At 41.4% G+C, this 26,425-nt stretch overlaps 1 protein-coding gene across 1 annotated transcript in view; it reads right to left on the bottom strand.

The window, feature by feature from the left end:
* Positions 1 to 26,425, bottom strand: part of PHF2 (PHD finger protein 2) — a 92,877-nt gene that overhangs the window by 28,967 nt on the left and 37,485 nt on the right. The window contains exons 2-5 of the mRNA XM_075713526.1: positions 12,800 to 12,885; positions 7,628 to 7,742; positions 4,548 to 4,708; positions 2,098 to 2,239 (exon numbers count right to left, since the gene is read on the bottom strand). Of these exons, the coding sequence (XP_075569641.1) occupies positions 2,098 to 2,239; positions 4,548 to 4,708; positions 7,628 to 7,742; positions 12,800 to 12,885 (504 nt within the window). The remainder of the gene's footprint in view (positions 1 to 2,097; positions 2,240 to 4,547; positions 4,709 to 7,627; positions 7,743 to 12,799; positions 12,886 to 26,425) is intronic.

Here is a 26,425-nt window from a genome sequence, read left to right as displayed (position 1 = left end):
CGATGTAGTGGTATGATAAACAGGTATTAAAAGTGTTTCACCCCAGAATGTGCTAAATTTTATATTTAAATAGTCCAAAATTTAGACTAATATTTGCAGGGGGTGGAGGTTCACTGTTGGACACTCTAAAATATCACGTCAGTAAGAGTATCTGCTCTGCACTTCAAACTAAAATTAAATGCTCCCATGTGTCACTTATGCTCACTGTCAAACACTGATAACAATAGCTCCATTTAAAATGGCAGAGAAAGAAGGAGCAGTGCATTCAATTAAAGTGTCACTGTCTATGTTAAGAAATAAAATATTTGCTAGTTAATGTCTAAATTAGCAGCATATGAGTGACAGCTCCAGCAGTCCTTCAGAACAAAAGACCTCCCATTATTCTAGGATAATGGCAGAAAGCTAAAAAAAATCTCAACTGAAGATACTGGTAATCTTTGAAGCCTGTAATTACTAGAGATGCTTTCTGTAGAAATGGGTGTGCACTACTAAAAGACTAACTCCAGGGCTAAAGGTAATGGGTTTAAAAAAAAGAGCTTGTAATTATTCATCAGCCTTCTTTTTTAAGGCTACTTGAAGTCTTCTTGCTAAAATGGAACGCTCCCCAAAAACCCCATTCTTTATGTTGACACTCCTCATCTTCTGTGTAGCGTTTGTATATAGAAGAATCTTTTCTTTTGCTGACACTTCCCTTCTAGAAGTACTAGCTACCCAGAATGACTACAAGAACTGTAAAAATGATCTGCACAGTTGCATGAAGTTCAATACATTATAGAAGCATCTGACTACTTCTGGAATAAAAGCACAGCTCAGGTGATGAATACAGCTATATAAAGCACAAGGCAATAACTTGAACTCTTAGGCATTTATATCAGCTAATTATCCTATATATAAAACATATAATATAAAACATGAGGAGAATAGCAGGCTTCCTGTCATTGAGGATTGGTGATATTCACACAGCCAGCACCATTACCTCTGGCTCACTGCAGCACTAAAGCAACTCAGCCTCAAATTCTGAGCTAATCTGTACCGTCACACCCCCCAACTTTCTGTTGAGAAGTCAGCATCACTGTAGTTCTGAACTGCTGTCATACAGATTACAGGCTAACTTGCAAAAGCACTGAAACTAAAACTAAAACACATGGATAGGATTACAAAATTGTAATAATTTCAAACTTACTTTCATTCAAGGACATCCAGTGACATGTTATGCTATGCCTAGAGCCACACCTCATCTATTTACTTACTCTCCACTACTTCAAATGGAAGATTTCAGTAAGCAATATATGATGCACTCAAACCAGTGTTATACAAGTAGGATGCTCACTGCTGTAGAACGCATTTTAAAAAAGAATGCTCTGAGATGACCATGGTCATGACCATGATCACCTTAAGCTGGAAGAAGGTCTGTTGTTGTCTTAGGTCCATCAGGATTCCCATCTCACCAGAAAAATAACACAGAATATTAAACAATAAGACTCCTTAATGTCCATGTTTTCTCATGAACCCACACACAGTTTTATCATACCTCTGTGGTCATCTTTGTCCTTCTTTCTTTGGTCTTACCAGTATTTGTCAGGCTGTATCTAATTACCTAAGATCATACTAGGAACATACTACGTTATCATTCACTACTAGGACAGGACAGACACTTTGGTCCTGGAGCATCAAGTTATGTTCCAGTTCTATGTCACTAGTATCTAGTTGCAATGAATTAACTATACCTATACTACTAGAGTTAAAATAAAACTGAAAGGTGCCAGAATGTTCTGTTCTCATATGTGAATGCTGATGGCACATGAATGCTGATGATATGCAGATGTGAATTACCATGACAAATGGTGGCCCATTTAGTCCAGTATGTACTATTCTCCTTATACAGCAAATAGCACTTTCATTTCTGTGCTTTGCCTGAACTGGCTGCATATGGACAATGCAGTGGGGAGTCAGAGCAACAGGAAGCCGCTACCCCATGGTTAAAGCAGTACGTCCTAAAGAGGGAAGTAGCAGAGAAGGCAGAGGCTGTCCAAACTCCCCCAGCTGAACCCCGCCATGTATCCAGACCCTGTGTGATGCAGCAGGCTGGACTCTTACCTTGTGTCCGAGAACTCCAGGTTGGTCACATTGAGGACCCTTTTCCTGTTTGTACTGTAGTAGTAATCCACAAATTCCTTGAGCTTCATTTTGCAGTCTTTCTGTTTGGTGACATCAGTGACATCAACACTCCTCTCTGGTCCTACAAATTAATTCAATAAAAAAAAGAGATTGAAGGGCAGCCTGACTTGCCCCATTTTGTATGCTTGGGGGCGAGTTAACATTTTGAGAAACATCTCAATCTTCTGATTTTCTGATCTTCTTAGCCTTTGTATCTTCCTTGTTGTTTATGCATGTATACACATATACATATATGTAAAAAAAAGTGTATATACATAAAACGTATATGCATAAAATGGCACTTCTGTATTCATGCCCCTGACATAATTATTTCTGTAGTTTTTATCTTTAAAGGATTAATGTTATTTTGAATCTATTAATTTCATTATGGATTTTACGTGCGTGGTGAAAATTATATGCAAATACCTGCATATCCACAGAATAAGCCCTACTCACTATACTGTAAAAGTCTTGTGATTGTAGACAGAGTGTAATATTGTACAGGATATCTTGTCAAACTGATTTTCCAAAATTGTAAGTTCTCTTATGCTCTATTTTAAATTTTTATTATTTATTAAAGCTTATGAAATCCATAACTGAGGAGTTTTGCAGGAAAATTCCCATTTTTTAACATGATACTTCAGGTATGCCACAAAAAAATTGACTTTTTGTTACTTTACCCAAAATTACACCTATCAGAAATCCATCCCCTCTGTATTAGAGTACAGAGAGTAAGCTGTTAGTACTTATACATTTCCTCTGACAGACCCTGTTGGATACAAATCTCCAGTGTTAACAGTAACAGTATTAGTCAATTAGTGGAATTTAAGACTGGGCACACCAGAGAACACATGGAGAAAGTCAGAGCTTTATAAAGAGTGTCCATTTCTAAGCACACTCTCTTATCCTTTCTGCAAGAAAAAGCATCTCTGCAGTCTTTCTTCCCTTCAGTTTTAATTGGCCTTATTTTTCCTCTCCCAGCATTTCATTCATAGCTTTTTTTCACATTAGGAGAGGGAAAAAAAAAAATCAATTTATTTTTTCATGAAATGCCAGAACAGTAATGATGTATTTGGCAGTCTTGGTTGTGATGTTTTGTCCTCTGCCACTTACTTTAGATTGTTTCTAAAAGATATTCTAGGTCCTATGTGATAAACTACAAAACAGCGAGATAAATCCCTGCCTGGGAAATCCCGTTCACATGAACTAACCCCATGGAGGTTAAACCAGCCCGTATTTGTTCCATTCACTTTCAGATCTAGTGCCAGCTCCAGATTAAACAACCCATGTTGTTCCCGCCACCTTTTCACTAACTGTTTTGTTGGTAGAGTGGATTATTTCAGCTAGAGGCTGAGAGAAAGCCAGCAGATGCAAAAAAGGCACCTAGGTCATACAAGAAAATCTAAGTGTAGCAGGTGGGCAAGGAAAATATGTTTCCTGTAGAAGCAACAGGATAGAGAGAACAATAAAATCAGGGGTCTTGAATTCTCCTTTATTCATAGTTATCTCACTGCACACAATCACTGAAAAAGCAATAGACAGTCAAGAACACCAGTGGTTGGTAATAGCACCCTCCAGTTTGGGGAACAGGTCAACGGCCTGGTAAAGAAAGTGCAGGAGGAGGAGGTGGTTAGCAGACTGTATAAGGAGATAAAGGGACCACGAAAAACAGACAGATACACTGGAGCTGGACTCATGGCTCCAAAATGATGGCGCCTTGCCAGAAGACTGGAAGGAGGGTGAATCAGACAGAAAAGCACACAGAGGAGGGACAGAGCAAGAGAGGACAAGAGCCAAGATCACACATGCTAAATCAAGAAGGATGCAGAGACAAGACAAGCAACTTCAGAGCACTTCCATGGCTCCCGAGCAAGGTATGTCTTCCAAGGTGGGATGACATGATGTGACTTGTGAGAAGATGTAGTACAATACCCTGCTCAGGTTAGAGACAGGAGGATGCTAAAATGAATCCAAATGACTACCAGCAATGCAAATAGCTCTCACTGACAGCAGTGTTAAAAAATGTACTGCTTTTGCAGAGTGGGAGTCTCAGTCTAGTAATTCCTTCAATACAAAGTGAGATGGCAGTAATCAATTAAGAAACAATTTTTTGATACTACTATGACTGTTTCTTTTAATAAGGTGCTATGGAGTACAATGCAGTCTGGCTCGGGCTCACTGTAAGATACACAAGTTGGTACAAGAACCAAGAGAGAATTAATTGCTAGTTACAAGCTACCACTATGTAACAAATACTGAAGTCAGCATAGCTCAAGACAGACAATATTTTACAATATATTTTACATTTTTTATACAAATAATACATATATTTTTTTAAAAAGCAGCTGAGCTCCAAACAGCACAATGCCACCTGCTTGCCAGATACCCACCGACGTAGTTTTCAACATCGCTGACATAGAAGGTGGATGCGGGTACAGACAAACCCAGGCCATCCTTCTTTGGAACAAGGATGGGCTCTGCAAAGCCATTTTCTTCCAAATACTCTGTTGTTAGTTGGCTGCCTGGTACTTTCATGACTATATCTTCAGCACTGAAAAAGTAAACACAGATTCAATGGTGAGGTGCTTCCACACAGAGTTTGGCATCTTCTGCATTTCACTACTGAAAGTTATGAATAAGCAATTATATGCAAATTAGCTGCATAAGACAAAATCCAAAGAGCCATTTATTGCAAAGCATGCAGGGCACACTAAAATCATCCGGAATCAATTCACTCAAGCCTCATGCACCAACTGCTGGAAACTCCTAAAATAACAGCTTATGGAGAAAAACCTTTTTCCTCAACTATAGGGATCTGTCGAGTTACCACCCATCAATGTTAAAAAAATGTTAAATGTTCTACTCTAAAGAAGGCAAGATTTAAAACGTTACATAATCTCAAATAAATTGTCCAGGAAATACTTTGCAAATCATTTTTAAGTAGTCAAATAAATTGCTCAGGAAATATTCGGCAAATCATTTTCAAGTTGCTGTGAGGGCGTCAAAGGGACTAAGGAAAGGGCAGCTTCATCAGACGACCAGCTATGTGCACCAACAACTCTGAAGGGGAATTCAAGTCCAATTTCTAGATCTTTTCAAGAGCAAACCACTTTGAATTTGGAGTGAAAAGTGTCTGTATATGAACACCCATCAGTCCCAAAAGCGCCCTGCCACCATGTGTAGTTTGTCAGCTGGGCTCCAGAAACCGTCTGGCAGGCCAGGGTCACGGCTGCAGGTGGGGGAACAGCAAAACTTTGAGTGTTCACCCCAAAAAGCGCTACCTCCCCGAGCGGGTAAGGCTAATACATGACTGCCCTCTCCTGCAGCAGTTCTGAACTACAGCTCACGTCTTCATACGGCACCAAAAACCAGCTGGAAAGGGGATGTGACTGTGAGCACCACCATGGCGGCCGGCACACTCGGGCCTCACTGCCTTCACTGCCCCATGAAGCCCAACCTGTGGCAGAGCCCCCAACACCCTTTAACTGTGGGGGCTCCCCCACATGCTTTGCTGCGGGGGCTCCTCCTTCGATCCCGCCACGCAGGGCGAACCCCTCGCCCGGACCCTGCTCAGGCCGCCCTGGCAGGGATATGCTAGGCAGGAGGTTTGAACCCCAGGGAGAACAAGATGGCTGGACACAAAGAGGGATAAGCTGTAGAAACCCAGCCTATTTCTGAGTCACCCCAGCTACAGTGCATCAGCAATGGCTAATCAGGAGGCAAGTTTAATTCATAATTAATTAAAAGGAGTGTTCCTCATTTATGTGAGCACTGGTACCTTACGCCAGCAATGTGCAAAGAACAAGGAGCAAGAAGCAGACCATGATTTACCACTAAACCTCTGCACTTAACTTTACAGTGCCCATATACATCTCGCATACTTGTTTTTTCAAGTCTGATTTGCTTCTATATGTGCCACAAAAACTTACACATAGTCTTAAAGAGAGATGAGTACCAGAGCATCTAGTAATGATTGTGCCAAAATGGAGAGTCTGGCACCTACACTGAAGTACCTGAACCATCAATTTAATTATTATTACTACTCTAATGCTATTTTGGTATTAAACATTCAGGAGCGGAATGACATGAATTATATTTTTTACCTTTTTGCTCTCTTCACTGTTCCTTTTGATCCGAGCCTCACCAAGGGACTAACCATGGGTTATAATTTACTGTCGTGTGCTGTGAATCAGCAATGATGTTTCTGTCTCTGAACCGAGACCCTCTTTTTCTGTTCATCACATTCTGACTGACGAATGTTGGGTTTTGTTCTGTGAACATCTGCAGATTTCTTTCATTTTCTTCGGAAGAAAAAATTTCTCAACAAGACTTTGTTTTACTAACGGTGCAAGTGTAGATGTCAGGGGCCTCAATCTTGGAGGCACTCCTTTTGGCTACAGACCCTTCTTTCTCAGAAACTTTAATGTGGCAGCAGGGTTTTCTTACGTGCACATTTATGTGAGAAACCAAAAGAATGAGGGACAGTACTTTTTTTACAACTTGAGAGAGACTCATGAGATCTTGCACATGTGAGTGCAATCTCAGAGTCCATCCAAGGTTACTGAAATCATTCTGCCTAGGCCTTAAACCTTTTTTCAGAAATTAGCTTTGCAACCTGTCAAATTGCTCTGTATACAAAAAAAACGCCAAAAGGCTAACATAAAAATCTAGGAGGCCCAAATAAAAATAGCTGAGCAAGTAAAAATACTTGGTCCTGAGTTCAGTGAAACACATCTGTAACTGCTGCAAACACTTTGCAGAGGTATTTTCAGCCTTTCCTTAACCAGCCTAAGACCAGTATCTGAAATTAAATGTGAAATTAAATTCTCCATAAAAAGGAAGAAGTTTTGTGTTTACCAAGTACACTTTACCAGTCTCCAAGGATTCTTCTAAAATAATCAGTCTTTAATAATTAAGGATTTATTTGGCTAAGGCCTACATTAAAGAACCAGAAGAAAATCACCACTCTTACAAATGGCTGTGAAGCAGCCTAATAAAGTGTGGAACATGTCACCTAACAATTAGCACTATTCATTACACTAAATAAGAGAGCCTTTGTCACTGTAGCAACTGAGGATGTCATTGTTCTTCTTTTCAAGATGGAGACAGAATTCAGCAAAACCATTAGTATTTTTGAGAACTGGATAATTCTATGCAATAAATTGGTTGGTTTCTTATGCAAGTGAATGTTGAAGGGGCCAAACACATTCTTGTTCTTGTCTTCGCAAATACTAGCTTCTATGGAAACCCACAGGAACTGGGCTCAGTCAAGAGTAGATTTTAATACGGCTGCACAAATATGAAAAAGGGAAGAGCCTGGGACATCTGCAATAAAACAGCACTCATTTAAACTTCATTGCTCTGTACTATATAATGCTTTCAGCAGGGATCATCATCAGCTTTGTAGGAAACCGACTGCATATGCTTTAACCTCAACAGCCCTGTCCATGCATGCTGCTGAACAACCTACCTTGGAAAAGTACGACTTCGAAGTTCCTTTATAAAGACTTGGCTCCCGTTCTGTACAGGTTTGACCTCTGTCGTCTGTCCAGTATCGTGTTTATGCCAATTTCTTTTCTTTTTCACTGAAAAAGAATGATTTGGACAGTACCGTATGTTAAGTAGAAGACAAGACATCTGAAGGAAGGACAAATCTTCATTTCATTTCTTACGTGAGCAGACGGAACCCGCACTATGCTGCACTGCAAATTTTAATATTGCTCTCAATTCACCATTAGACAATTATACTGTAGCCTGAAGATCTATTACATACTGAACAGTGTTCATTTTGTAACATAAGGGCAACCAGACGGATAATTACTGAGCTGCACAGCTACCACAGGCTTTATGCAAACACAGGCTCTGGACGTTTTGTACTTGCCAGACTACACATTTAATCCTTATCATAAAACTCTTAGAAAGCCACTTTTCTGCCTTCTTAATATGCAGTATAGACGTTTATGAATAAATTTGTCATGAATTACGTTAGTCTAAAGGTCTGTCCAGCAGTGGCAGATTCGATATCAATTTTTGATGGGCTTTGAATTATGCCCTGCACACAGCATGCACATAAAAGGAAAAGGAAAAGAAAAAAAAAAGATGCAAGGGCACCACAAATGCAATTTTTAGAACTCCTCTTATTCCTAGGTTTTGAAAGGTGAGCCAGGCTTAGGCCTTAAGTTGATGGCAGCAGACTGAAGGGCCCTCAACTGTGCTCCCAGTGGGTGAGAGATATAGGCAAATTAATCATGGAAGAAGGGTCAGCTGGAATAAGCACAAAGAAGTCAGTCAAATGTCAATGTAGTTCTGCCTTGCCTCTTTGACAGCCAGATAGTGCAGAGCAAGAAAAACTGGTCCAGCTTTTTCTCTTAGTCAGCACTCTCTCTCTCAGCTGTTCCTACTTCCACAGTCTGTCTGGACGTGCTTATTTTGGTAGTAAATTGTTTTTGTCCCAAGTGCATATTCATACCATTTCAAGCCTCCATTAGTAGAATTTTCGTATGTCACAACTTTCTTTTATTTTTCACTCCTGTTTTATATCATGAAACTCAGTATTTTACCCCCAAATCAAGATCTCAGGCTTTTATTACTGTTCAAAATAGCTAGGGAAGGAACCAGACTCCTCAGTAACCATGCATGGAGGGCACTCTTTCCTCACTCTTTGCACATGCACACACACACGCACACACACACAGATCCACATACTTTTTCATTAAGAAAGGAATCTGGAGGCCACAGCTATAAGACATGAGGTTCGGAAAAAGCTAACTTTGTTTTCCCAACCACAACCCTGTAAGATATCTCCCAATGAATCCATCCCAGGTTTTGCACAAAGCATCTTGGTTTTATTAGATCCATGCAGCTCTCCAGCCTAGCTGGATATATTCATTAAAGCTGCTAGTTCTTTATCTTAATGACTCTCAGGCTTAGTGTATTAATTCAATGCTCCTGGTAACAAAGGAAACAAGACCTACATGAATGCCAAACCTTCCTCCTCTCCTTCCCTTTCCAACAACTGCCTCCTCCCCCTCGCAGCAGATCCGAACCAACACTGGGACTCTTCACACAAGTCCCAGTGAAACAGGTGTCACTTGCTACAGTGAAAATGAAAGAGCTTATCATATTAGTGTGTCCTTTTATTACACTTCAGATAGCATGGAGCATTGAGAAATAAAAGCGGTAAATCAGTGCTGAATTAAGAAATTCACTGCAACTCTTCAAAAAGCACCAGGGAGCTATTTCCCTCAGCACTGACCACCGACAAACATCCACTTCTCACATCCACCTCTCATGCAGGGGCAACAAAGATGCCTCTGCCGCCAGAACGGTTCCCAGGAGGTGCTATCTCCTGGACAGCAGCAAGCCAGCTGCTGTAGTCCATTATACTACATCAAACAATCAACATTTGGCCCGTTTTCAGCCATTCTCTTTATGTTTCGTCTTTACCATGAACACCACAGTAAGGATTAAAGGCCCATTAACATGTGCAGCAAATACTAGCTTTGGCCGGAAAGGCCACTTTTTCTTAAATGATTACAGATTTCTTTTTCTACAGAACTTTCCGATCCAAATCTGACTGTTGGAAAGTATAACCTGCTCCTTCTACAGAAAACCCTCCAGAGGAAAAAGGGAATGTATTTTTGTGAAAACTGTATCTCAAAACAAATAATTCTCGACTTCAAAGGTATACTTACATTATTTCAAGTGTATTTATGAAGAAGGGATACCTAGAAGCACCCTGTTAGTTCTCTATTGATTTATATTACAGGTTGTAACTACTTAAAAACAGTTTCAGCCTGACTTTGGTTTGCTTGCATTTATGTAACTTCACTGATTCCAAAGAATTTCTCCTGATTTTCACCGCTGCAAATGAGACAGCAATCAAACCGAACATTTCAGATCATGTTATGAAAATGAGTCAAGTCCGCCTAAACAAAGCACTTTACATTTTATTTAAATGATGTCAGAGAATTTTGTGTGAATGTGTATATTTTTTTTCCCAAAGAGGAGTCCCTACAAATTTCATTAAACCAAAATGGCTTAAAATGTCATATGACAGGAAGCAATCTTCTGAAATAGTAGCCACTAAGCCACATTGGTAAAGTGGAAAAATGTAAGAACAGGAAAATTATTTTTAAGTTTGACATCTGGAAAACATATATTGTGGAACGTGTGCTCCAGAAATACACATATATTTTTAAATCCAGACGAGTTGCATAACAGACAATTGGTGTCTGTGTTTCCCTTTGCTAATCTTGCAATAATTAAATCCTACCAGTGAACTCCTGGCTCTGGAACAACACTGACTCATTTATTTCAAAACTGATACTGCTAGATAACTAGTTTAAACATATATTGTAACAGTTAATAAACAAATGAAAGTGATCATCTCACAGAAGTCCCAGCAGAGCACAAGTGCTGTGCAGCAGGACGCCCTGCATACAAATGCCTGACAATGAATGCATTAAGCCAAGCTGTTCCTGCCTTCATTTAATCAGTCTTTTAACTTCCCTGGCCTATTGCACTCCGCAAGGAGGGGCTACAGGATAGCAGCCTCATTTTTCAACAGGAACCACGATTCTGTGAGTTAATGGTGAAAACAGCTATGCAGCTGGAAAACCTGTGATCTGGCATTTCACCAAAACTCAAGGTAAGGTTATCAATAACTAATGTTTAAGTGTTCCCAAAATTTTTACACTTGACTACTTTGATGATTGGTCTCGTATGTCATTAAATTTTCTGCAGTGCATTTGAAGGTAGAAAATAAAGTTGTATTGCCATACTGCAGAATTATATAATGTTCTGTATTCCTACCTCACTAATAACCTCATACATTGATAAGACTAGAACATGCAACAGCGCTCCAGAAACACTTTCTGCTGTGCTGCACGATGCAGACTGAGGGACCTACTGCCAAGTCAGATTTTTATTTGGATAAGAAGAATTAGAAAGCCAAAAACCTTCTCAAAGCATCAGAAGATTGCTGTCAATTCAACTCTCCTCATCTTAACTGGTATATTAAACTTGTAATCTTTTTATCAAAACTGGCATTTCTTGATTTCTAGGATTATCCACCACAGTTTTTATAGAATTTATATTTAATTCCTGATTATAGACTTCTGTTGATTCTGATTTTTTTCCCCTTGCACTGAGAAGTAGGTGCCTTTCATCATCTTAATTCAAAGCAAAGTAAAAGAAATCAAAGCACCAGACACATCTCAATGTTATACAAAAATCACAGTGGCTAGAAATCCTCTGCTGCTGCTTCTATACTGGGTCAATAACAGCCTGGGAGTCTCTGCAGTCATTACCCCCGTTTTCAACACAACCCATTCTAATACCAAATTGTTCACTTGAAGATGATTTGTGGTTATTTGTTTGACCAATTTCCAGTGCGTTCGTCAGAAATCTTCCAACAAAACATTAGAAAGGCTGACTGTTTTAAATCAAAACATTTTGTAGGGACATATTTATTTCGTTAAGTCTTTCAGAACAAGCCTCCCAAGGGGTTTTTTGCCAGCTTGCCCAATTTGTGGGTGCCCTGTTTGGGCCAAAGTTGTTGGCAGACCATCTGGGAGACAGGAACAGCTGCAGGTCATTCAGGTTTCCAGTTCACACTTGATTTTGAAAAACTCCAAGCGGAAAAATGATTCCCATTTTTGCCCTACAAATGAACACTTCAGACTCCTCTCCTTCCCCCCCTAGAAATTTTTTAAACTTTAACTTTTAAGGCAGTGCAGAAATTGCTTGCTTTTAACATTACTGAACTTTAACACAACAGAAGTCAGTTTCCAGTGACCCCTTATTTTGCACTAAAAAAGGAACATTATGATTCGTTCAGCTCCTGGGAGATGAGCACAGGGCTCTTCCTCTGTGTGTTGCTGCAAGGTTGCAAAGCAGCAAGAACCTCTGCATCGTTGTTGCTTATTTACAATAAATGGCTTTCAAGTAAAGCATTTCATCTTTTACAGGGATTGGTTTCTTTTCTTTTTTTTCCCTGCATTGTATAATAGAAAGAATTTGTGAATTAATCCAACCAAAGAAAACACAACCTACAGTTCTTTCCCAGACAAAACTCCCACTGAGATCAACTGTCACTTTTACTAAGGAGAACTTTTTCCTGTGAAAGAACTGCAAGAATTGGCACCCTCAGTGCATCCTACAATTCAGACTGCCACTGAAATCACTACAGTTTTATATCCAGGCCAAGCATAACATACTGTTTCTTACTTTTCTCATCCAAAGACAAAAAAAAACATGTAGTTTCCAAAACTCACCTTATTAGAACTAGCTGTCTCTGTATGACTTTTCTAGCCCACAGTACTAACTTCACAATTCTTAATTCCGTGCGAGGAAGGAAGCATCATTTTCATCACGAGGACTGGGGACCGAAGCTGTCCAGGTAAGGTGCCTTGCATTAGCTCATACACACTGCCTGAGGCCAGGCAGGGAGCTGCATCCAAACCTCCACAATCCAACTTTCTCCCCCTAACATCTTTTTTCACCTCATGGTTGGAATTCTAACATTCATGACATGATATTTAGGTGTGTCTTTTTGTAATGAAAAAAGAAAAAAGCTTCTTTTGTTTAAACATACAGAATCTGCTATGTATTGGAGGACCAGTTGTGCAAGTATACTTACAAGTAGACTTCCCGTGGGTTTTCTCACAATTTGGACAATGATAGATGTCGATGTCTGGTGCCTCTTCTTCTTCAACACCCACACAGCTGGAATATAGGAAGGCAAATATTACATTAGCTTGAGTCCAGTTGTAAACATGCAAACACGCAATTAAAAATGAAAAAAACCCAAACCCCAATAAGCTGTGCATTTACTATGCAGTTATGCTGACTGCTAACAGCTATATCAAAGCAAAGCCTAGGTGCTTTTTACACTAGTACAGTCAGACTGGATTTTTTGCAGCCTACATTGCTGATGCGGAAGGGTGTCAGTCAGAAGCCCACTACCAGCTCACTGTGGACCCCCATTAAAATGTGGCAGAGACTCCTGAAGAACTTTTTTTCCTAGGGAGACCATTTTGTATCTACATAGAGTTCTCCGAACACCATCCCACATAAACCTAATTAACAGAACACATCTTCTTTACGAAGCATGTACGGACAGCTGCTAGGTACCAGAGTAATCTTGGCAAGACGTACCATATGCAAGACTTCTATAGGCTCCATCTCTATTACAATATACGAAGATGAGGAAGAAAGGAAGATGCATAGCTCACAGCACTTCTAGCTGCCAAGAAGATGGGTTGTATCATGACAGCTGCTTAGAACACCCACCAAGATTATTTTGGATGGCACAACATATGCAACAATACAGTGCAGCCTGCAGGCATGCCGTGTGAATGCAATCCAATTGCAGAACACAGGGCTGGGGAAAAACAAAACTAAACTGCAAAGGAATGAAGCACCCAGGATAAGAAGTTATTGCACAGTTGAAGCACCGAGCAGCCAGCCAAATAATCAAACTCCAGAATGGCACTGTTCCTTCTGACTGTGGGAAAGCCAAACAGGATTCTGCTCCTGCTTTCTCAGTCTGAAGTGGCCCAGGCTGCAAGGTGCATTTGCAACACAGAAATAAGAGTTTCAGCTGGGTGCTGTGAGATAGAGCCCTCGTGTCATGGCTCCATGACAGCTCAACTAGGCAAGAGGATCCACCAGAGGCAACAAAGGTAGCTTCACCTTAACGACCTGCACAAACAAGGCCAGATCATACTGCAATAAGGGCACTCTTGGAGTATCTCTACTTCACAGCCTGAAATGCCTTCTCAGTGCTCTTCAGTTAGCAGAAAACATCAATTCGTCTCTTCTGCCAGAGAAGGGGTTTGGGCACGTGTCACAGCAATGCCATCTCCATGCATGTGGCAGTGTTCAGCCTCCTTGCATCCCGCTGGCAGTGCAAAGTGGCAATTAGTGCAGGAAGATGAATTCAGAGTTTTGAGCTGCTGGTTCTGACCCATAGGAAGCAGAGGAGAGGATGTTTGCTCCTCTCACACAGGCAAGGCAACAGGGTGGGTCAGTTCTGTCAAGCAACTTAGAAAATCTCTCAAACCATTCTCACTGTGTTCAAGCTCTTTAGGACAATACCACAGTGTCCAAAATTACAAACAAGTTAAATATTTAGAGAAATTAATGTAAGTTGGATACACTGGTAATTACTAAATGCGATGGTCTAGATGCAACCAACTCCTGGTTGCTGGAAGGTGCATGGATAAAGGAAGGACAACGTATGATTATGCATGCCCACCTCTTCTATGCTTTTTTAAGCCTTCCAAGTCACCGCTGCTGTGAACCTGGCTCCACGGAGCTCAGAGCTCGTTTGATGACTGTGGTGGGGGGTGTGCACGTGTGTACATGCACACGACGTATGTGAGCACACAGGCAAACACATGTATGCTTGGGGCATAACCAAGGAGGATTAACTGTTAAAATACACTATGACCCTCTCTGTTTACAAAGGTGGGTTTGAAACCACTTTTGAATCCAAGGCACACAGTGATGTGTAACTGTAGGCGTCGTGATCACAAACCACAGATCTACCTGCTTTTAGAAAAAAAGCATCAACAAAACCCATACTGAGTCTGCAACCAAGCTGGAAAAAGCCAAACTAGCTAAGATATGGAAACAAATCTTTTCTATGACTGTTGTAAATGTTTTGCCAAAATAAGATTCTGCCAGAAACCTTAGTGGATATTTTCATCCTGCTGAAGCTGCCGGTGTGCGTATGGGACCCAGCTCCCTCCAAACCCAGGAGTACAGGGTGAGAGAAGCTTTGTAACCAAAGCCAGAGAAACTCTCATTTTTGTGAGTTCAGCCTGTGAACAGGCTGGCAAATAGGACATCAGTTCTGAATTGTATAAAAGCAACTGAAGATTTGGCTGATTTTTTTTAATTAAAGTTACTTGAAAAAATAGAAAAAATATTGTGTCTCCCTGGGCAGACAGCACGGAAAACTGAAGAGTAAGTTTGCAGACAGGAAAAATCATCACAACAATCCAGTCCTCAGAGCTGAGTACGTACAGGCAGTAAAATACCAGATTAAGCAGTAGAAAATTTAAACAAACCCTGGCAGATTAGAGCAAGCATAAGAGAATGCAGAGGATTCCTCTACCCATAAATCTGCAACAGCTGCTTATGCCACTGGATTCAGCTTGTTAAGCTTAGTAAAGGTATGAATTAGGCTCCATACAAGAGCTTGGTAAGTCTATATTTAGCTAAACTAAGGAGATGAGACCCTTGGGTGCTGCATGGATTGCTATGGCAGGAGGTATGAAAAGCTGCTGCACTGGGCGAAGGCTTTAGTGTGGTGGGAGCTATTGTTCTGAGAGCAAGTAAAAATATTCAACTAGAACAAAATGGAAAAGTAAAAATAACTGACCTCAAACACAAACGGTCCTCTAAAGGATGCAGTCAACTTTTCCAACTACAACATGGCTTTTGAATAAGGTTTGGCCATTTACAGCTACACATAGGCAGAAGCTGCTATCCTCACCGTATGCAAAACTGCAAGTACAAACTTTCCAAGTGATCACCCTACTGAAATATCTCAGGTGATCTTTAACCAAAGTATGAGCCAGCTCCAGTTTGTACCGCTTTTCTCAATGAAAAGAGCCAGATATTTCCACCAGCAGAACTGTTTGTGGGTTTCCATGTCAATATATGCATAAAAAATTGAACATCCATAGTTAAAGACAAGCTGACAGAGACAATCCCTCAAGAATGTTCCTGCCAGAAGAAGGATGAGGATTTCTTGCCAGGTGTATTGGTTTTATCTGGCAAGGTTTTGGTAGCAGGCAGTCCATCAGCTCTGCAGCAGTGACCTACCCTTGAGTTGGTCTCCAGAGCATTTACACCTGTGAATGAGAACCTGGAGGCGATTGCCAGACTTGGCAGAAGTCAGCACAGAGTCCTGAAGCGGTCTCCCGCCTAATTTACAAATGTTTTTTTTCTCAGAGTGGTTAATTAACGGTAAAATAGAATCAAAGCATTTCTCCAGCTCAAGAAAACCAAGCCATCTATAGCAGCTGAACAGTGCTGTCTTTCCCCTCAACCCTCCAAATTCAAGCACAAATGCTGCTTTGTGTTTTGCATCTATTTTTATTTCATGAGAATGCTCCACTTCGGCCCCTCCAGTTTCTTTTTTCAGCCCCATTTGCCTGAGAGAAACACAAACACAAAAAAGACTCAAGCCAAGCATGTGAACCCTTACAACGATCAAACAAGTTCGGAGTCAGACAGTGCAGGATCACAGGCGGTGTGCTTGGGAGCAGCCTCCAGCAACGGGCCCTGCTGCAGCCAGCCCCACATTAATCTGTCAATATGAGCCCTGGATGTGTTACCATCAGCAGAGAAGAACTGGAAAAAGCTCTCAGTAGCACTTTGTGTGATTATTCAGGTCCTCCAGTGAGATAAAAATGGACATAAGAGGTTCAGCAAAGGAACCGCAAGGTAGTTCATAAGGCAGAGCTTGCAAAAGGACACGCAGGGAGCAGAGGGCCAAATGGTAGGAGGCAAAGCTTGGAAGCAGCCTTTTGAACAACAGCAGGAGCAGATTTATTTGCTTCATTTGTACCAGCAGTCCAAGAATCTGTATCACAAAGCCCATAGACGCCCCAAAACAGTGTGCTGACATCCCAGCAAAATCCCACTCTGCTGCAAGAACTCACAAATCAAGTAGCGCATTTACATCTGTGAAAGAAATTGCTAAACACATCCTCCTGTTTGCACAGCAAGGGTACCTCATGGACACTGGTGATTTCATACTCAGAGGTGTGTGCAGGTATAAAGTGGGTGTCCTCTAATGAAGTATTTAGGCATGTCCCTGAATGTCTGTAAATTATCTCCAGCTGCTGCTTTTTAACTCTGTGACAATTAAGGCATTTGGCAGGACCAAACACGTACTTCTTGGGGAAAGCATCAGGTTCCCAAAGCAAATTAGGAGAAAACTTTTACTTGGTGAAGGATAAGGAAGCAAGGAAAGAAAACTCTCCCCAGACATCCTGCAAAGCCTCGCGTTCACTGTCCCATCAGTGTCAACGTATGAGAGGCTGCAACTGTAACGTGCCAGCTGGGAACCGGGGATGCAGCCAGTGCGGAGGGTGAGGATGCGGGATGCAGGAGCACCAGCCCCGTGGCAGCACCAGCACACACCACTCTACCATCGTGCTCCACCTATAGAAAACTTGTTCCACCTTTTTGCCCAAATGCAGTAAAGATGGCATAACAGATTTTATTGTGCATCCAAGAATATCTTGTTGGAACTATTTAAAACAACTTAATGGTCCATTTTTAAATGCTACTTAAGTCACTTAACTCAGGTTGCGGCAGTGTAGTAAAAATAATTTGATAATGAGGTTAAAAGTTAAACATTATTTCTGATGCATTTGAATTTTACCAAAACATTTATAGGAAAAAAAATACCATAATGAAAAGTAAAGCCTTTGCTATTGCAGCTGTTTAAGCTGACATATCACACGTTTTACAGTGACTTAAATGAGAATTAGCACAAACAGAAGCATTTGCAGTCAGAGGCTACAAATTACATTTTATTAGAAACTCTGCACTTTGCCACTTTAAAATGAAACGCTTCTGTGTTCACAATGAAGAGATGTTCAGATTTCAGTATTCTGACAAAGTTAACAAGAATTTTTTTATGCAGGCAACAATAATAAAAGGTGCGTAAATCAGAACCGGTTTTATAGCATGAATGTTTACAAGGACCCTGATTTGTCATCTTCAGTGAGCTGACATTTTAAGTCATTTTAGGAGAAAAATTAACCCACATAGTATCCATTCTATCAAAACCCTTGTAATCTCCATCATCAACCAGAAGACAAGTATAGAAAAATATAAAAAAATAAAACAACCAAACAAAAGGCTATCTGATGAGAAAGAAAATAAAATCTAGTAATACATAAATAGAGCAGGAGGAAAAATAAAAATCTTAACTTCTGAAAAAAAACAAAGCCATATATTTTATCCTTTCCCGAGAAGCACTCTTCAAACATAGCACAAACATGAAATATAAGGTCTTCAGACAGAGAACTGGGTTTGTAAGAAAGCCTGCAAGCCAGCACAGATGGGAATGATGGTGGCTCCTCAGGATGCTCAGCACCTGCATGCTCCAGGGGTATGATGCTGCATCCTTTGCTCTTTGCTGAACGGCCATGGACCACACTGACTTCAGATGGGAAGGGGCACCTTCACTCCCACTTCACCCCCTTAACTATAGGTCCCAATTTCTGGAGTGGGGAAAAGCCCACCTTTCCCGATGTTACACACTTTATCGACCGAGAAGGTCAGTACAGTTGCACCTTTTTGCAGATGAGGAATTTGTCATGGGTGGGATTGGAGGGGTTTGCTCAGGTTACCAGCAGGCCAACAGCACAGTCCAACACATGGCACAGATCTTCAGAGCTCACTGACCAGTACAGCAATGCCTGCCACATCCATGGTCAAATATATTGTTCAGAATTTGTAACTAGCAAATGAATCACTGGACTAGTTGTTATATTCTGTGTATTTAACTTAAAATCTGTTTTCAACCTTTACCACTTCACCAGAAGCATGCTGAAGGCTTATGGAATTTTAACACTGGTAAAAAATGACAGTTCAACTCTTATTTCACACAACTGTGTACCTGCTTCTCCTTCTCTCCCTGAATCAGTCCAAATCCAAGTAACTTTTATTCCCAGCCACAAACCTGGGATACCAGCATCACATTAAGTGTTGGAAAGTGGTGATCGATTTCGCACTCCCTTCTCTCAGAAGCTGGAGGTAAGTGTCATTGGTCCATAAGCCAGGAGAGCTGAGGGTTGTGCTGATGGGCCCATCTTCCAGCACGCTCAGGGTCTGGCAGGGGTACAGGCAGCAAGGGTGCTCAGGGCCAGCTGCTGGCTCTCAAGCAGCAAGCGGCTGCTCCACCCCAGCACATGAGGATAAAACATCAAAGCCACAAGTGGGGCAGCTATCACAGTGCAGAAGAGGCATTCACGGCATTCTTATAGGTAACAAAGGTCATAATTAGTAATTAACCTGAGCTCATCCCTATCCCTTAACAACTGGTATAATTTCTTGATGTGTCATTTATGACACTGTTCCTTAACAACAAGGTGTCATTTGTAAGGAAGATACTCATCCAGTTTCAGAAGCCTCCACCACCTGAGAAAAAGTATAGGTACTGCGGGAAAATCAGGACTTCCCAGCAGCAAAGACACTCACGCTTCACATTTTGATGCTGGGCCAATGTTAAGTGACAGCAGTTTCTTGTGTCCACATCACAGCAACCAGAAATGCAACAGCCAACACTGTGGATGCAAGAGATTTTAAGAAAAGACAAGGAAACGGAACGAAAGAAGCCATTCCAAGAGCACTGAAACAAGCTCTTCCTCGGATTTAAGTGTGCTGTTCTTCTGGTGGCTGTTATGGGGTGAACTCTGACCATGGCTCTTCCATGTATGCTTTCTGGTGTCTAAGGAGCAGACAAGCCTGTTCCTAAGCAGAAGGATTTGTCTCAACTAATCAGCCACATATTTTCACAAAACATACAGGAATTTTTGAGACATCAAGCCTGCTGTTGGATATGGTTGACGCTAAACATCAAGTTCAAAAGTAATTTGGGAGAACAGAAAGACACGTGTATCCGTGACACTTCAGGAGGAGACCCAAGAGCAAGCAATGGTAGGAGAAAACCTATGTGCGGTGGCTTGAGCACATGTGCAAGTGTCCAATACATGGGACTTGTTGAATTAGGGCCTAAATGAGAGATAACCCTAGCTATACCGGATAGCTAGTATTTCACATCACCTTACATATGCTCATCCTCAGTGCATTAGAAACATAGATTTAGAGGGAAAGACCTCCTTTCAAAACAGAACTGTGTCTGTGCGGTTGCCTTTAGGAGCACAGCAGCTTCAGCAACACACAAACATAAAGGCAAGGGAAATCTGCACTATTCATGGGGTTGTTATGACTGCCCTTAATCTCAACCAAATTATGTAACTTCTTTGACTCAATTTTTCCACCTTTAATGCAGTAAGATTAATACCTGCCTGATAGTCTCGAAGGCTGCTGTAGTATAATTAACAAACATTTGCTTGGTGCTTTGAAGATGACAATGTCTGTGCAAGTGCCGGGCTGTGCTACCTACACGCAGAGCTTTTGCTTTAGAGGTTTGTCTCTACTGCCTGTAAATTCTCCTGTGGGAATTTACAAACTCATATTTTCCTTGTGCCATTATCCTTTCCTGGGCTTCACAACTCCACACATTTTCATGGTTACTTTTTAAAACTAAAATTTACATTCAGATTTCCACAGTTCTGGGCCCAACACTGGGGCTTGTTTAAAGCAAACACAATGTGTATTTGAAACAGGAAGAATTAGCCTCCTCCAGGTTACAAAAATCTTGAAGGGGTTTCTTTTCTGTTCTACACAATTTTGACCCTGTTCCTTCAATCTGAAGAGGTTGGAGGAAAAATCAGGAGAAGGTGCAGGCACTATAGCCAGCAGAGACTGACCCTTGGTGATTTCGTACTGTCTACAGGATACTAACTACAGACACAAAGCCTTAGACTGCATCTTAGTGGGGAAATGGCTGCACAACTATTGCCACCAGGCTACAAAGAATTACATACAGCGTATACCAGGAATACTGTGCTAACACAGGACACATACTCAAGTAACTCAAGCACCACCCGCGCTTCTGAATAGTTGCCATACCCATAAAAGCCACAAAATCATTCAAGTACTTGGGGGCTGGAAGCATGACATTAAAAGTTTTATTCCAGCAAACAGGCACAACACTATCAGTCCTGCAGCTTCTTCCTGGCTGTGTGCTGTTAAAAGCAGGTGCAGGGGATAAGGGCAGTGCAATACACTACAGCGCCCCAGACCAGGAGGGCATGGGAGGGGGCACGAGCCCTGGCCAGCCCCAGGTGCCCAGGTGGGATGAGAAGTCAGCACCAAGCACCCCAGAGCAGCCCCGAACCAGCCTTTCCCAAGACACATGTCCAAGCTCCAATTAAGAAAAGGGCATGAACAGGACCACTGCTGAAATCAGGAAGGACTGCAGGTGATGCTCTCCTTACTCTTGAGATATGCTTCTCCTTTGATGTGAAAAGCCTGGTCCCACCACCCCTTCCAGCACCCAGAGAGAGTGATGTGCTGTGTCAGGGGCACAGGGTGGGATGTATCTTCATTCTACCTTATTTATTATTTGGGAATTCTTTGGGGCATGGGGGTGTTGCCTGCTCTTTTTGATATTTGCAATTGTGCTGGAAGTTAATCACTTGCTTATAAAGTAGGTGCTTTTTCCTTTTAAAAAGAGGAACAGAGTAAATCTGTTCGTTACAGTCCAGTTGAGAAATGCAAACAGGATTGAGCTGCTCTCTCTGCTTCTTCATCACTGCACTTCAGCCAGTTGTATGAGTTTTGCTGTCCTGAAAAAACTTTGCTCTTTGGTTGACTGGACCACATTTTGCATTTTTTTTTCAAACTTGTTTGCAGTTGTGGTATGCAACAGAGAATTAGCCCCTTGGGATAAAGCATGAATTATTTGACCTCTATAAAACTATTTGTAAAAGTGAGTGAAATCGGGACCTCCCTGAAAAACAAATGTTACAGCCAACTAAGCCAGCTGTAGAATACTTTTTTAATTGCAAATGGCTGAGGGACTTCACTGTTGTTACTGGCCAGTGCAGGTGCTTGGCACCTCCTTGATTAAGAGATAAAAATCTGCCCTATTTCTGGTGTGAATACCCTATCTCTGCTGTATACAGGCATTCAAGTGTACGTTCCACCTACATGTTTATCACAGCCATATCTGCAAAGGTCTCAACATAAATCTCTCAAACCCCAATGATGTGAAATGATCGCCTGCTTGGAATAGGGGCTTGCTGCTCTTGCTGAAAGTGGCAACCCACACCGAGCTCTCTGGAAAGCAAAAATCACAGGGAGAGTTTTAGAAACACGGATTGAACATTTTTCAGAAGGTACACCCCAAATTGCAAGGAAAGCTGAACTAAAAGTAAGCATAGAAACAAAATGCAGACACTGAGAACCTAAATTACATTCAGAGAATTACAGATTTTATGTAATTAACAATATCCAGATTGTTCAAGCCTGAGTCATAAAACAAGTTTAAAAATACCAGAAACAAATCATATTTAGCAGCTGAGGCTACTATTATAGGATATGTTTCCCTAAGGTATAATAGTTTTGTTTCTATTACACTGAACACTATTAATGATAATCCGTCCTCAGTTGCTATTTTTGTGAGCAGGTTAGTTGTGGAAAAAGACATCCTGTTTTTTGAAAGCGGTATATCCGATACACTCGCTGAAGTCCCCGTGATTCCTGTAATCTCAAGACATTACAAAGGAAACAGAAGTTTAAATCACTCTGCAGAGAATTACTATTTTTACATGGTTGCATTGCTGCTATTCATAGGCATAAAATGCTAAACTACTCCAGTGGCTTAGATGCATAAAAACCATTTTCAGCCTCTACCTACACTCACAATACCATAAAGGAGATTGTTCTAAGTTAATGGTAAGAAGGTCAGTCCTTAAAATACATTGCACACTACACCACTACTTCACTTTAGGAAGGAACGTGTTAGAAGAAAAATTGTAATTTTTCACCCCAAAAGCAGCAGTAAAAAACTATATGAAAAAAAAAAAGGATAAGGTTTTTTTGTCTTGAAGCAAGGAGCTGAGTAAAGCTGAAGAAAGGGGTGTGATTTTTAAAAGCATCCCTGAAGCCACTTGGAAGCCCAGGTCTAATTTTCATTAGTGGTATTCACACTCAGAAGCCTCTGAGCTGTATGTTAGTTACCACATATTCTTATTAGGAATGAACTGCATGAAGCGTTTGATACTTACTATATCGCCAGTCCCAGTTACGCAGAGAGACAGTGAGCTCCACTATCCAGCCATCTGACCACAACTCTCCATCCCTCGGTCTCACTCCCAGCCCCTTTCAGAGTTCCTTGTAAAGCAGCACAGGTTTGGCTGCATTTTTCTTTCCTTCAGTTGTGCAGTTGTATTTCAACTATGAGCCAGATTCTGGATGCTGTTCTAGTCTTTCTGGGATGCTCTTGGGGCACAAAGGATATAAAAATTGCCCTAACTGCTCAGCTGGGAATTACTCCAGCACAAGGCAATGCCTGGGTGCCACAGAACCTGTGGTGCCTGCATTACCTAATTTCCTATCAGGTAACAACAGTGCTCCAAAACTTATCAAACAAAAGACTAATTTAATTTTCCTTTCTTAAAAAACATACAGTTCTCCCAGTTGGAGTAATGCAGAGAACCATGATCTTCACATATTTAAGACAGAGAAAGAGGACTGGAGCCCTGGTGAGCTGTTACAAAACCATCTCTTTATCTCTCTTAATATCATGATTAGCTAATGTAATTACTTAAAACTGGTTTCCCAACCTTTGCTGGTCTGTGGAGTCCTATATCTCTTCCCGATGTCCTCTGTAGAGCAAATATAAGCCTACTGACATCAGGCTTATTTTTCTTAGATCAAAAGTCTGTTAAAAATGGACAATGATTTCAAGGGGTCCTTGGAACATGCTGAATTAGAAGACTCTCTTTTCTGACACCTGGAACAACTCAAAAAGATATGAAACAATCTAGATTTTGGCCAGACAATCTTATGAGAAAGCAGGAGCAACTCAAAAGCTATTTTAATGTAGAAGAGCCATCAGTGATTGCAGCCATACCGGCACATTTGTTAAGGCACAAGCACAGCTACACAAGATGTTGGTGCCTGATCCCAACAGTGTCAATACACCCTCAACTACTCAGTCTGGATATACACAGCAGTGCTAACATGACCCTGTTGTAGAATAAAATTTACCTGTCCAAATGAATTCTTAGTAATTGTCAACAACCTGCCCCATTTACTTGACAACAACTTGATGGTTGTCAACAACTCGATGGTATTACAACTTGACAAGGTAATACCATCTTCTCCCTTAACAACCTATCCAGATCACTGTACTAGTTTTATTGCAAAGTGTTTTCCTGGGGCACCCAAGATTGTTTCCTTATTGCAGCAGCTGTCTGGGATTTGAACACAAGTCAACATGCAGTCCACACCTTCCTTTTGGCCTAGCTATTTCTCCTTTGCATGCCAAATTCTTCCTTGTTGCAAGAGCCAGCCAACATCACTCTTCTCACAGAGTTATCAAGAAAACCTCCAGTAAGAGCTGAGAGAGTATTTTACAAACATCAGCTTGCATAAGAATTCAGTTTTCCTGGTTCTATATTTAACCCCCTGCCATGCTTAGGAACCACAAATCTTTACATGACGTGTTTAGTATCAGGGAAACTCACAGAAAAAGCAGATTCTAGATTTATGTTTGAGACTATCTCCAGAAAAGGCATTTTTAACTTGTAAACTAGAGGTTTTGCACGACCTGAATCTAAGACATTTGCCTACACCTAGGACTTATACTTGTGCAATCATGATACACACACGCACATAGAGACATTATGACCTGCAGAGTGTCTTCGTGCTGCAGTTACCAGGTGAAGTCACGTGGAGGTCTTCCTGACCTCCTCCGTGGACACTGGATTTCAAGACAAGAGTTTCAACTACTGCTTCTCTGCAGAGGCTGGAATCAAAGGACTCTCTCGGGTCTGTTTACAGGGTGCCACGGAGCTTGTTCAAATGCTAGAACAATACAGCTCCATTAGCAAACGCTCTGCCCAGGCTCATATAACCTCCTCCACCAGACCCATCACACTGGGGGGTGTTGCATCCAGGGGCAAACTCTGCCCTAATATTCACGCTCTTGGGGAGGTGGAGCAGTCAAGTCATTGTCACTGCACCGTTGAAGCAAGGGTGGAAGAAGGGGGGAAACCGCAGCCCGCTTATCTCTTCAGTAAAACTGCACCTGGCACTTCTGCAGCTGCACCACTTGTGGTACCCAAGCTAGCACAAGAGCCTGGCACCGTGCTCAGTCCTGGTGCTTTGGCAGCACTGCCCTGCAAGCCATAATTAGCTCAGCTAGCCTCGTGCATGCTCAGACCTGCAATTCTATTCCCTCCAGGAGCAATGACAAACTGTAACCTCCTGAAAGCAAGTACTGTCTATTTTAAATAAACCTTCCTCCAAACTGACTGTAAGCCTACCTTTCTCCTAACTGTTCCTACCCTCAAGTAGTCTCTCCAAGAAGCTTTCTCCCTGTGTAACTTGAAAGCCACTGCCGTTCCACTCTTAAGAAGGTGTTTCAATGGGTTTAAAGTTCTTTTGATCTCTAAGTCCTTGGCTGGCAAAACATGGCCTGAGAGAAGAGAAGGATCCTTTGGGCAAACAGCCTGCCTCTTATTTTTCAAGGGTGCACTGGGGCATGCCAGGGTGTCCTGGGTTACTCTTCCACAGCCTTCTCTGAAGCTGAATTAGTACAGCTGTTGAAAAATTCTGATAACCCAGTAACTTCTCACTTATTTCATACAATTAATTATTAAAAATAATTATTAATAAATCAATGCAGATCCACTTCTCATCTGTCACAGTTTGGTCAAACCAACCAGGATACGTTTAACTTTTAATATTGAACACGTTTGACATAACTGTTCAAAATCCACTAGTCTGTGAAGTTATTCTGGAAAGTAAGGAGCTCAAAGAATCACTAGGTATTCACTGAAAAGGTTAAGCTCAGCTTTTGCAGTCCTGACAATAACAAAGGATATGACTCCATTGCAAGTGAGAGTGGGTACCAAACCAACCTAGGACCCCGCACATCTACACAGGGCTCTAGGTTGTGGTGAAGCCTGTGCTACTTGCTACTCACATTGGTACTCAAATTGACCAACCTAAAACTACTGCTGGTGAGCTTACATACGCTTCAGCCTGGTTGTAGTGCAGATGGACTGAAGCCACTCCTGAGGGTCCGTGCTCAGAAAAGCTTGTACTCTTGAAGACACAGGTAAATTTCTAGATTTCCAAAGGCTAAACCCATTTCCTTTCCCATAGTACACAAGAACCCCAGTATTTCATCAGGAAAATAACAGTTTTTAAAAGATAGATGTTTATTAAATTGCAGGCAACAATATAAACACTGTGGATGCCCCTCCAGGGAAACAACAATCTTTATCATTAGCAGCATGCAAAGCCATCTATGGAACATAAAGCTCAATGTCCTGTAGCAGGTTCTCCATGCTCATTTCAACATGCTGCAGATCACTAATTACTGCTTTAATTTTCAAAACATTCCCTTAAAAAAGGCAAGAAATTCACC

Source organism: Pelecanus crispus, chromosome 7, assembly GCF_030463565.1.
Source record: "Pelecanus crispus isolate bPelCri1 chromosome 7, bPelCri1.pri, whole genome shotgun sequence".
Classification (NCBI taxonomy): Eukaryota; Metazoa; Chordata; class Aves; order Pelecaniformes; family Pelecanidae; genus Pelecanus; species Pelecanus crispus.
Note: the sequence above shows the minus strand (reverse complement) of the source record. Positions and strands in the feature narration are given on the sequence as shown.